At 40.8% G+C, this 13227-nt stretch overlaps 2 protein-coding genes across 2 annotated transcripts; both read right to left on the reverse strand.

Moving 5' to 3' along the window:
- Positions 1–235: 235 nt before the first annotated feature.
- On the reverse strand, positions 236–8680 carry LOC138594213 (ras-related protein ORAB-1). Its single transcript, XM_069665229.1, has 6 exons — positions 8519–8680; positions 6598–6670; positions 6349–6444; positions 6164–6259; positions 4704–4835; positions 236–2121 (listed from the first exon to the last, which is right to left on the reverse strand). Exons 1-6 carry the CDS (start codon positions 8530–8532, stop codon positions 1924–1926), a joined length of 609 nt encoding a protein of 202 aa, XP_069521330.1. The 5' UTR covers positions 8533–8680; the 3' UTR covers positions 236–1923.
- Positions 8681–9773: 1093 nt separating this feature from the next.
- LOC138594460 (E3 ubiquitin-protein ligase TRIM21-like) lies at positions 9774–13174 on the reverse strand. The gene is made up of 2 exons (XM_069665554.1): positions 13059–13174; positions 9774–11887 (listed from the first exon to the last, which is right to left on the reverse strand). Exon 2 carries the CDS (start codon positions 11883–11885, stop codon positions 10245–10247), a length of 1641 nt encoding a protein of 546 aa, XP_069521655.1. The 5' UTR covers positions 11886–11887; positions 13059–13174; the 3' UTR covers positions 9774–10244.
- Positions 13175–13227: the final 53 nt, after the last annotated feature.

The raw sequence follows: 13227 nt of genomic DNA on the forward strand, positions 1-13227 counted from the left end.
GAGCATGTGTTTGGACTGTGGGAGGAAGCCGGAGAACCCAGAGGGAACACACGCATGCACGAGGAGAACATGCAGACTCCACACAGAAAGGCCCACTACGTCTGAACCGGGGTTCAAACCAGGAACCTGCTAGCTGTGAAGCATCAGCGCTAAGCAGCGTGTAGCCGAGCCCAGTGTTTGATTCATGAAGAAGACTTGATTTAAAGAGATGGGAATAAAAAAACAGAAGCATGTTTCTTTGTTTATTATGTTGTCTCATTTTTACAAATGTTTTGATGTAAATTGAACCTTTGTGTGGATGTTCATGTTTAAACCATTTCAGTTATATTTAAGGAATTATTTTGTCGAGTTAAAAACACATTGTTGATTTTTTTCACACATTTTCAGTTTATCTGAAGATTCTTCTCTCTCTATTATTGTGTAGTGATAGATCATTGCTACTGAGATATCACACAGGTTATTTAGTGGAGCAAATAAAGGACTTAAATTTGAGGCTGAATTCTTCCTCAGAGTCTGAAGTGAACGCATGCTGGAGGTGAAAACACAAGCTGCTGTGTCAAACTGCAGCCTGAGAAATGTAGGCCAAAGATCATCATTCCTCGCAGCTTATGTTGCACCGGAGAAACGGCTCAAACAAAGGTTGCACTGAGACCGGACAACAAGTGTGAAAAAGTGTGCGGAGAGAAAAAAACACAGCATCAGGACCAGCAGTTATCAAAGATCTCCTTCATTGTTTTAATAGTAGACATTGTGCCACAAAAATGTCATGTCCGCAGCCACAAATCACGTGCCGATTACTAATTCCAGCTATTTATCATGTCATTCGCTTCACTTGCTTCTTCTCTACACAAATCACTTCTTACATTTATGTATAAATATATACAGTTTATAGATTATTCTCGAGCTGGGATGGTGATTTTTCATTTCTCCTCTTGTGGTTGTGCTGTTGGTTGAGAAACATTAGCAGAGAAATAAACACACGGCTGACGTCACGTCTCCCAATGTAGCACATGCTTATCGTATCGTGGACACCAGCAGAGCACACACAGAGCCGAATATATGTAGGTTTATATACAGGAATGTTAACTGCTATCATACAATTGTCTAAGAAGTCACCACTGTGGGCATATGAGGGGAATATGTCGACAACACAAGAGCACCGAAGGCATTAATGTCATAAATCTCCTGCCGCAAAGGCACTGGCACGTCGTTTTTTTAGGGGCGACACTGTGAAGTCGGCGCGGGTGACGTTAGCGGGTGCAGTTTGAGCCAGTCGCTTTATGACTGCAGCTGATCACATGCAGCTGGAGGAGCATGTGATCAGCTCTAACATGCATGATGCTGGGTTAAGCATGTGCTTCATTTGAAGGGCTCACTAATTCATATATATATATATATATATGGAGGAGATTGGGGCCGAAGTGGTGCTGTAATCCAGCCAAGTAAAGACAACTTTGTGTTGAACAGTTTAAGAAAAGTGACTCGTCTAACAAACTCAAAAAAGGAACGCAGGGCAAACAATAAGAAAACAAAAAGAAGAAGAAAAGCTGTATAACATGTTCTCTTTCATTGGTTAACTTCACACGCTGTTAAAAATTGTTTACATTATCTTGTTTCCAGTATGAGTGTGTTTTGGTAAAGTAAGAAAAAAAGAACCGCCCGGTGTGTTCTGTGGGGTTGGTGGGCTTACCGTCCTATTGCTGACTTTGAAAGGTTGGGGGGGGAATCTGGTGTTGTAGCTGCACACACAATTACAAACCGGTCCGCTCAAAGTCTTCCTCCTCCTGTCTCTCTCTCTCTTTCTCTCTCTCTCTCTCTTCTTCTCTCTCTCTCCCTCTGGTTATCTTTCCCTGTGGAGCATGGTAACATTGAGACTGGTCGTGGGCTCGGGGGTGGATTCAGGTCGTGGCTGTTTTTCGGGTCTCAGCAGCAGCCTCCGGACGAGGTGTTGACGGGCTTGCTCTGGATCTTGACGTTGGACTTCTCCGAGGCTCCGGCCGTGGCCCCGGGGCCCATCCTCTTCTTGATCTCGGCCGCCATGGTCATGAAGGCTTGCTCCACGTTGGTGGCGCTCTTGGCGCTGGTCTCCAAGAAGGGGATCCCCAAGTTGTCGGCAAATTCCTGTTGAGAAATAGATATAACAAGATAAATAAATGTGCTCCCTTTAACACACTGAGGTGAGACGTTCCAAAGGTCAGGACTTACCTTTCAATCTAACAAGAAAACCTCTGGTGTCACTTGCTGGATATTTTTCAGAGCTTTTAATCGCATCTTTAAGAATTCTCCAGTGGAGGGAGTTTCAAGCTGTATAATGGGAATCAGACTGAGCTAACTTCACCCGCTGATAAAACTGTCGGTGTAAGATGTGAGATGGAGTTGAAAGCTCCGGAAGATAAAAAACGGACGTATTTAAAGTTTATTCACTAGTTTTAGGTATGTCCGTTGTTTCTTTGATCATTTTAAATCACTAATTCAACCATTAATCGACATTTAATAGCATTAGCAACATTTCAACTTTATCCATTTTGTTTACCAATTTATTACAATCATGTATTTTTTACTTTTAGTTTACTCTCCACATTTATCCTTTAATTTAGACATTTGAACCATTAACCCTTTACACAACAACTCTTTACATTACTTTTAGCTAACTATTTCAAACTTCAATTCATTAGTTTATATTTCCCCTGCAGGTAAAATCCAGTGTTTAACATCTCCGTGTGGTGTTCTTCATGTGCTACAAGATATCAGGGACAACCTCAGCATCGTCTCCATGGCTGGGCCTGTCTGCTTTTAAACCAAGGACAGGCTGAACAACACGTTTCAATCGGCAGGTTTGAGACGTCACAAATCTAAGGAGCCAGTCCTGTTAATGGACGGGGTGACGCTAAGCATATCATTATGTGTAACCTATGGCAACCACTTGGGCGATTTGCGAGTCAGCTGAAACCGTTGTCGTAATTTTAGCAAACTCACTACTGACTGCTAACGCTAACGTGCTCCTGCTGATTACTACATTTCAAGAGAGCTACGTTTGAACAAGTTGCTGCTAAACGATGGCAGAGACGTGTTTTGTTTTCGCGACGGAGGGGGCGGTTGGAAATGTGCATAGTGGGCGGGGCCTGCGCTGATAGATGAGAGCAGCCGCACGTCACTTCACGTTTGCCAGAATGACCACGCCCCCTTTTGGATGAAAACAAGCGCTGTTAAAGTGCAGCACCATGCCTTTAAGCTTCTGCATCGAGTTTCGTGTCTCAAACAGTGAGAATAAAACGATTTAAGAATTTGTTTTTACAACGACAAAGAGCACAGGAGGGTAAAAGAAGAGCTCTGTGGCTTCAGGCTGCCTCAAAGTGGTACACTGTGGGACCCATGTGTTGTGTCTCCAAGTGGTTTTCGAAACAACTGGTGAGTAACCCAGCGATCGTTGTGTTTACAGCTGCCGGAGCTGCAGTCTGCCTCCGTCAGCAGATTCTTCAAACGTTTGCAAACAAAATTCTGATGATTTTTGTGTCGCATCTCGTATAAAACGTGTTGAAAATCATTGTACAAGTGAGCACTTCACCAAAACGCTTACGAAAACTAAATGTAAAAAATGATTTGGATCTAAAACTTCTGGTTACACTGAGCTTAAGCAGGAAATACTCAATGTTGTCACTTTTATCCCGTATTTTAACCACTACACTGCAGCCTACGTCACTACACTACACATTAACACAAATAAATACTGTTTAACAGTGACGATCTAACTCAGGTGGCACGGTTTAAATACACAGTAGTGTATGTGATGCCAGTTTATGACTCCTCCGCTCATAAGATGGGGACGTTCATCATTTATGATGAAGGCAGACATGAGGACGCTCATGTCCACTTATCACCTCGATCATTTTAATGTCCCGACGCCGATTGTTGATCAGAAAAGTCATAATACATCTGTTTGCCTGACTGGCTGTTGGATCTGGGCACTTAACAGCATTAAAACTGTACCGTATTCTTATGTTAAGTTTTTCAATCGTCAAACTTTTCAGGCCACAACTTTTGGGCAAAGTACTCGGATGGGTTGCTCTTAACTTTTGGGGAATTTTTAATGAGGGAGAAGGAGGAGATGGCTTGGGAGGATTTTTACAAGTTAATTAAACGTATTTTGCAGAAAAAACACATCAGACACAATTTATTATTTCAAGCAGATAAAAGTTTTCCGATGTTTTCTGGCAGTATACACGCTGAAGAAGGGCGTCTTGCCCGAAACGTTCGTGTGGCAATAAAAGTAGAAATTGGAGTGCTGACCTAGCTTCTTCTTTTTTGTCAGGACTACATTCATTCAGCAGCCGGTCCTTAAAGGTCAATCTGTGAGTTGAGCACGTTGTGTCTGAATTCTTATTTCAATCAGAGCATTTTATATGTTTTAAAACTGGAGCTGGTCAATTTCAACTGATTATTCATGACTTTTACTTCACTATGTATCCATTAGTTTAGCTATCTTATCTGTTTATTACTTTTGGCAAAGTATTTCACCCTTTATCACATTCAGCTAATCAATACTTTAAGGTTCCTGTCAACACTTCTGTGCCTCTCTGTGAAACTGATTTCCACACTCTCAGATGCTTCTCGTATGTAGAGCTCAGGTATTAAAGCTGAACCTCTCACACAGCTGCAGGATAAGCAACGGGGATGTCACTGAATCCAACACGCTGCCCGCTCACCTTAGCTGTGGTGTAATCCACCACTTTCTTTGTTGTGAGGTCACACTTGTTGCCTACTAGCAGCTTGTTGACGTTCTCGCTGGCGTAGCGGTCGATCTCCTGTAGCCACTGTTTGACATTATTGAAGGACTCCTGAAGGCGAGAAGCAGAAAGACAGCAGATGTTAACACCGACCCCGACGTCTGAAACTTTCAGTTACGCTTCAGTTACAGGATTATCTCAAAATCATCCTCATAAACAAAGACTAATGATATCTGCAGGAGACAAAGATCCAGACAGTGGAGATTTTCAACACTAGATGGAGTTTGTTTTTTCTAAAACAAAAAAACATAAAAAATAAATATTTAAATTAAAAGGGACAATCTGGAAGATTTTCATGTAATCTTTGAGATTAGCACTTTAAATAATTAAAACATGTGGGTACCTTTACTATTTCTATAAATAAGAGAAAACTGATAAATAAACTAACAACAACAACATCTTAAAAAGGTCTGCTAATGCTTTTTTGCAGCTCTGGTGAAACTGGTTGTGACCTTATAATCTCAGAGAAATGGCTATGTGGTATCGGCACCATGAGCGCACTAGAACCATACGCTGATTTAATGAAATGTTTATTTGACGCTGGCAGGCATGCTGAGCTTTCCAACACGCTGCAGCAGAGGCTCTGAAATGACCGTTAGAAGCTTTTGGTTTCAGCACGCCCTGAAGCAAAAGCGAAAGTGAATCGAGACAAACGAGACTTCACCATGACCCGTTTTTTCTTTTCCTATTCTTGATCTGAGCGTAAAATACAAGATACAGAAGAAGTCTTGATAAGAGCGCTCGATGCAAAGCATTTAGGCAGCTAGTGTGATCAGTCATTTCAAATTTGCAGTGAAGGGGAGGGGTCCATGCTTTGACCTTGGCCAGCCTTCTTTTCATATATATTTTAATTGCAAACAAATACAAATACTTATTCCAGCTTGTTCTTTCCCTTTTTGGTTCCCTTTAAAAGCAGAAATAAACAGTTTCTTCTAACCCACAACCATCCTAAACTCTCAGAGACAGGACAGGGAACGCACCGATCTAATCTGCCTTATGCATTAAAAGACACGTGCATGAAGTTTATAAATTAAATAGAACAAGGATCTTTAAGTGATTCCCTCAATGAGAATTAGTTGCAGTTGAATCCAGAGTGAGATTATTTAAATGAGGTAATAGGCATCTAAAATAATTTCACCTTTCCTACAGACAGAAATGACATTAATTCATTAAAGTCAGGATGATGAAGAAGGATTTTTGGTGCCATCGCAGGTTATGCTAACTGACATATTGCCACAGCCCTAATATGTGTTATCTTATCTTAATAAACATGTTAAATAATCATTACTGTAAGACTGGGTAAGGCCTGGCTGTGATCTAGAGAAATCCAGTGCTGTTGGGAGAGAGGTCAACATTGTTTGTCTTGAAGAAGCACTCACCTGATCCGTCACATCATAAACTACTATAATGCCGTGAGCTCCTCTGTAGTAACTGGAAGTGATGGTGCGGAACCGTTCTTGTCCAGCCGTGTCCCACTGAAAAGAAAACACAAAACAGAGCTCTTCAAACAGACCTAATCTTAACGTTATCTTATCACAGTCCTGTGACGTCACGTTCTCCTTACAATCTGCAGCTTTATGGTCTTCCCGTCCAGCTCGATGGTCCTGATCTTGAAGTCCACACCGATGGTACTGATGTAGCTCTCTGTGTACGTGTCATCCTACAATCAAACAACAGACAAACACACACACAGGTGAGTGTGAGCGGTAGATATGATACCTGCAGGGTTATAAACCATCACAGTGCTGACAGGGAGAAAAAACAAAACATTAAAACCCTGTTATGTAAGCGCGGCTGAAAAACAGACACTTACTGCAAACCGGAGAAGGAGACAAGACTTTCCGACACCAGAATCACCGATCAGGAGCAGTTTGAATAAATAATCACTGCGAGGGAAAGAGGAAGAGGAAAAATATGAATGCAAATTATTCTCTCATAAAAAAATGTTTAATAAGTTACATGTAAAAACAACTTCGTATTGCTCTGCACATATGTAAACAAACGTTGTTGTGTTTTTTGTAATAAAATTGTTATTACACTTGCATAGATATTACAAATATTCTAGTAGCCAGCCCCACTTGATAGAGTTACACTTACACTGATTATTAATTATTAATCTGTCAAATAATAATAGGAGGAAAAAATGCCAATCATGCTTTCAAAAGAAAGTCCGGGAAATAATTCCAAACCTAAAACATTTCAAATGCATAATAATATGTCATAAAGAAAACGGTAGCAATAGCATTACTATTGATTAATTGTCTCCTCTCGTATATTAATCTCAGCCAGTTTCAATAATCAATTAATCAGAAAAATAGTTTTTTTGTTTGGAATATTATTATTTTTTCCATTTCTGATTCCTGATTGTAAAATGTGGATATTTTCTGGTTTCTTTACTGCTCTATGTCTGGATCATGGAGCATTTAAGGACCTTTTTTTTAACCATTTTCTATATTTGTTATCTCTCAGGCCCAAAGAAATGTAAATTCTCACTGAGATCTGGCTGATGACTAGTTTCCTAATTAACTCCTGGTAACTGGTGATGTTTTTCAGGATGGTTATGTGTACTCCATGATTCCTGTTGTCACATGATGCATTAATTAATTCCACCATATGTTTTTGTACCTCCTTTTAGTCTGTGTATATGTCTTTACGTGTTTCCTGTTTATACCTGGCTGTAAAGGTAGACCAAAAAGTTAATCTTGAAACAACATAAAGAACAATGAAAGTAATTGTTAGCTCCAGCCATTAGATAGAATAAATTATTCTCACCTTTACTGTCAAAGTAATAAATAAAAACATAAGGTGTAACCCTGTTACAAATGTAAATGTAACAAGATGCAAAATGCTTAATAATGTAGTTATATGAAAACATTTTGTTGTCGAGCAGTTAATTAATCACCAAAAATATTAATCATACCATAAATCACATTTTAATTTATTGTATATTTAATATTTCTTAGGCTTTTAATCGGTCGAAAAAAGCTGTTTTGGGATGTCACCTTGGGAACTGGAATATTACGTTAGGCATTTTCCTTATTCATAACATTTAACTGACCCATCAATGAAAACAATAGATAGAATAACCCATAATGTAAATGTTGGTTAGTTGTAGTCCTGCACTTAATAACACACAGACTGCCATTATTACCTAACTAACTCCACATCGGGAGAAAATTTGTTAACTTCCTGTTTGCGGTGGATAAATTACATAAAATTATATTTATACCAACAAAGATCAGTTCAGCCATTTTCTTTAGCTTCTTGTTTACAGATAGGACTGTGTCCTCAACGAAGAACCTGTCACCCTGTCTCTAACTAAGCAACTATCTCAATAACAAAATCCTCAGCAGTGTCAGGTAACGCTACGTAGCTATTCGGTTAGCATACTAGCCGTTAGCTACTTATGCTAGTTCCATTTAAGTTACAACACGCGAAGTAACAGACATCGTAGACGTAACACAAATAATTCGTCGATGTAATAGGTGTTTTATCGACCAAAAAACTTAAACAAATATAATTTTCGTGATAAATATCAACGCTGTCATTCGATAGTGCGTACACCCTACCACAGCCCTCAGCTCGCTAACCTAGCGCTGAAGACAAAGCAGCTGACGTTCATTTTGTACACAGTCTACCGGTCCGCCTGGCTAGCTAACGTTAGCTTAGCTCCCCCGGCTAAAGCTGACAGCTCACCCGGACCTGTCAAAATCGACATCAAAATCCCCACTTACTATTCGGGATTCATCGTTGACTACCGGTGATAAACTGTTGTTACTGTGAATGCAGCTGGATTCCGTCTCAGGGTAACCTGAACGCTGGTCTCGTACTGGAGAAAAAACACCGTTTATTTGTCAAGAACTGGCTAAACTGGTTGTCGCAACCAGAACAGCATAATCGAATCAAATATGGCTGTCAGCAATACCTACCCGGAAATACCAGTGGAAAGGAATCATGGGTAGTGTAGTCTTTTGGTAATGGGCGTTTACACAGCTCGTAGGAACACAAACAACATGATCTCTAATTTGAGAGGAGGTTATATAGTTTTAAGACAATTAATGTTTCTGAATAAATAAAGTGAAGGTAGACCTGATGCCACTTTATTTACACATTTTCCATAAGGACTTAACACTTTAAAAGAATATACTGTTGTGTGTAATGAGCAGAAATATTTTTATAGACTAAACACATATTGGATACTACTCAATACTAATGAAGGGAAGAAACGTTTCTTAAATTTCATTATAGTTTCTCTTATTTACCTTTTATTGGGTATTCAAATTAATTGATGCTGCCATCTACTGAGACGTGTGTCTTGGAATTGAGAGCTGCCATTCTGATTTCAAGAGCTCGAGTGTAATTGTAATGTATGTAACTGGTGCATTTGTATAGGAACAAGTATTAAGCATGTAAATCAATGTCTCACAGCACAGCATTAATAGCTTCAGCTAATTAGCAAAGCCCATTTGTGTGGGTGCGCATTGATTTGTCTTGTTTTGTTTGTAAATACCGTTTTTTGCCACAATACACAGAACTCTTACGCCAGAGAAGAGCTCATGAACATAGGGTATATTTTTATTCTTGTTGCCTATTTTTTTTATCTCATTTTATTTCTTATTTTTATTCTAGTTCTGTGTTAACTGTTCTGCACCAAAATCACCAAAACAAATTTCTTGTACGTGTAAACCTACTTGGCAATAAACCTGATTCTGATTTAAGATCCAAAGAGCAACAGGCTCATCATAGTGAAGTTTTTCTGTCCTCATAATGTCCTCCAGAGTTTTCCTCTTTTAGCTCTGTTCTGGTCTTTACCATCTCCTGAGATCTGGATCTGTTTAGCTGCTAAATGTTCGTCTTCCTTCTGCAGCTGGTCTCTCAGTGTGCCCTAACACTGTCTGTGCTGAGCAGATGGTGTACGTGGCATTTTAAAGCTCGACTGATGAACAAACGACAAAAACAGTCAAACGTGTGGAGCTGTAACGTCGAGTTCAAACATTCAGGGCTGTGATACAAGACACATTTTAATTTGTTTTTCCCATTTGTTTTTATTTTTGCTCAAGAACACAGAAATAATTTCTTCCAATACAATTATGTGAAAAACAAAGTTTCCTAAACTTAGTAAAGTCACACCATGTGCCCAAACCCATCATGTAATCTGACCAAACAATCAAAGTCTGCACAGATTTGCATCCTGAACACCTTAATGCCTCACTCCAGTAAAACCTGTTCTTGTTATAATGTTTATAAAGACCTGACGTTGGAATAAATGTCCACAAGTTTGATTTTACAAGTTCAATAATCAGCATGAAGACCAATGTGTTGCAGCAGTGAGTAAAAATGATCAATCTGACATCATAATGAAATGGAATAGCTCAATCACTCTGAATCACAACAAACAGATCAATGATTATGTTCTTTGAATGAATGGTGCGAGCTCAAACACACAATCAGATGATTGTTCTACTTAGTGACAGGAGAGATGATCAGAGGGGCTGAGTTTTCACCTCCATAATTAAGACAGGGACCGAAGTATGGGAGGAGTTTCTCTGTGAAGGAGCAGTCAGTGAAGGAGTAGATCAGAGCTGCAGAGTCGACGTCACAGAAGGAGACCAGACCCTCCTCATAATCCACAAACACCCCCACCTTCTCAGGCGGAGACTTCAGAGAGAGACTGACTGGAGGGTCAGCAAGAGCTTTGTACTCATTTCTGTTTCTCAACCACATAGACCAGATACCATCCTGAGGTCTCAGTATGACGTCTCCCTTCCTGTTGATCGACTCTCTGGCCACTCCTAAAATCCATCTAGTCTTTCCTTTAACCTGAACCTCGAAGTAAAATCTGCCTGAAGAGAAACTCTGCTTTGCTAAAACACTGACATAATAAGAAAATCTCTCTGGATTGTCTGGAAGCTTCTTCTTCACATCACCATGATGAACTTGTTTTCCATCATCAGACAGGATGAGCGATGGATTTGCTGTATCAGGATCAAGAGTCACATCCGCTGCATACTGCTGGACCCTCTTCAGCTCAGCATCCAGCAGCTTCTTCATCTCTTCCCTGAGTGTCTCCTCCAGCTGAGCCACAGCTCTCACCACAGTCCCCTCATATGACTTTGGGCTGAAGGTGACCTCTGTCCAGTCTTTGGGTGGTGGCTCATGGATGTTTAGGGACTGGACTCTCTGGAGAAGATGGAGGTGGTCTTCAGAGCGTGAGAGTTGCTCCACCTCAGAGCTTCTCTTCTTCAGCTCAGAGATTTCCTGCTCCAGCTCCTTGATGAAAGCTTGGGCCTGTTTTTCTCTTGTTTCCTGCTTCTCTTTGATCGTGTCCATGAGCTCGGCCTGGCCTCTCTCAACAGACTCCTTCAGAGCGGTGAAGACTCGAACACCTTCTGCTATCTCTCTGTCTGCATCTTCCTTACTGAGGTCGACTGAGCGTTTGACCTCGTCAATCTTCAGGTGTCTCTTGTGGATCATCTGCTGAATGTCAGCCTCTGTCTTCCCCAGCTCGGCCTTCTTCTCTTCATATTCTTCCTTCAGAGGAACAAACTCATGTGTCCTGTGGTCTAAAACAGAGCAGAGCACGCAGACACACGTCTGGTCGGTCTTACAGAACAGCTCCAGAGGTTTATCGTGCTTCATACACATCCTGTCCTCCAGGTCCTCCACAGGGTCGATCAGCTGATGTCGTTTCAGACGTGAAGCTGTCAGGTGAGGCTCCAGGTGAGTCTCACAGTAGGAGGCCAGACAATCTAAGCAGGACTTCAGGGCCTTCAGTTTGGTTCCAGTGCAGACGTCACAGAGAACTTCTCCTGGTTTGGACACTTGTTGCTCTGAGCTGCTGCTGCCGGCTTCCTGTTGAGCTTTGTCTCTGAACTGAGCGACCATCTCAGAGAGCAAGGTGTTGACGTGCAGCTCAGGTCTGGTGTTAAAAACCTTCTTACACATTGGACACAGGTACTGGTCGCTGGTCTTCCAGTGTTCAGTGATGCAGTTTTTGCAGAAGTTGTGTCCACATGACGTGGAGACAGGATCAGTGAACACATCCAGACAGATGGAGCACAGAAACTGGTCTTCAGATAACTGATAGTTTGCAGCAGCCATATCTACACATGTAGAGAGAACAAAGAACAGAGTTGATTTAAAACACACAATTATTTGTTGACAAAGAGGGAGATGTCATTATTGTTCTCTGAAGTATTATTTGACCTAATCACCACATCAGAGTCCTCACATAAGGAATCACTAAGCTGTGAACTAAGTTAGAATTAGAAATAAAGTGTTTTGACTTGAACTTTCAGAGCTGTGAGCATCAACACACAATTTAACCACATTGGCTGCTCAAGCTAGGTATACTAGCATATTTGTCCTTTCATGTTGTGCACAACAATTTTTATTGCAGAGATTTCCCAACAAAGCCGGTTTACTTTTTATATCCTTCTGCTTTCTTCAAAGTAAAAGCCTCACGCTGGTTCTCTGGTGGAAAGCTTTTATTGTGAAACAGCCAGAGGAAGTGGAACGTAATGTGACGTTAGGAAGCTATCAGTAAACAGTAATACAACAACATGATAGAGTCACAATGTGACATGTCAATGTCACTTTTATTTATATAGCACATTTAAAACAGCCAGTGGCTAACCAAAGTGCTTTACATAAAAGCATGAAGAAACAATAAAAGCATAAAACATATAAAAACATAAAAACAACAATATGGATAAACCTAATCAAATAAAAGACCCAATAAAAGAGACTATCCTCTGCCGAGGGCCAAAGTGAACAAGTGCGTTTTCAAAAGTTTTTTAAAAGTGGTGAGACAATTTGCAGTCCGGACAGTAAAAGGTAAAGCGTTCCACAGAGTGGGAGCCGCAACAGAAAACGCTCGATCTCCTCTCGATTTTAAAAATGATCAAAGGACATCCAGGACCACCTGATCAGCTGACCTCAGGGCTCTGGAGGGCTGGTGTACCTTAATAAGGTCAGACAGGTATTCCGGGGCCAGCCCATTCAGAGACTTAAAAACTAATAAAAGAATCTTAAAATCAATCCTGTACCTAACCGTCACAAGTCACTGCCGTCCTGAGAACTGACACACAGAGTTTGTTTAAAGGAGTTAAAGTGGGCTAATGTGCAGTTGGCAGGTGGACAAACAGCCGCAGTTAAACTTGAATCAGTTTGACAGGTATGACATGAAAGGAGAGTAACTTCCTGTCTGAGTGGAGCTGGATTTTTGTGTCAGTCCTGGTTGTTGAAAGTGTAAATCTCCTCAGCTGTACTCACCGGTGTTTCACAGAGACTCTGCTGTGTGGTTGAGAAAGATCTGATGAACTCAGCTTGAATTTTCTTCCAGAGAAAAGCAGAGAGTTGTCCTGACTGCTGCGTGGCTGCTGTTCTGTTTCAGACGTTCACTTTCATTTCTGCAGAGTGACGTTGAAGCTCACCTCTCTCA

This window comes from Semicossyphus pulcher, unplaced genomic scaffold, assembly GCF_022749685.1.
Source record: "Semicossyphus pulcher isolate SPU_LCO1_2020_fin unplaced genomic scaffold, fSemPul1.0.p SCAF_17, whole genome shotgun sequence".
NCBI lineage: Eukaryota > Metazoa > Chordata > Actinopteri > Labriformes > Labridae > Semicossyphus > Semicossyphus pulcher.

What these genes read in the sequence shown, in the direction of transcription:
- LOC138594460 (XM_069665554.1), bottom strand. Translation starts at nt 11,885, where the DNA reads ATGGCTGCTGCAAACTATCAGTTATCTGAAGACCAGTTTCTGTGCTCC.
- LOC138594213 (XM_069665229.1), bottom strand. An exon ending in GTCTCCTTCTCCGGTTTGCA is followed by an intron (nt 6,445 to 6,597) that starts GTAAGTGTCTGT and finishes GTTTGATTGTAG; the next exon opens with GATGACACGTACACAGAGAG. An exon ending in AGACCATAAAGCTGCAGATT is followed by an intron (nt 6,260 to 6,348) that starts GTAAGGAGAACG and finishes TTTTCTTTTCAG; the next exon opens with TGGGACACGGCTGGACAAGA.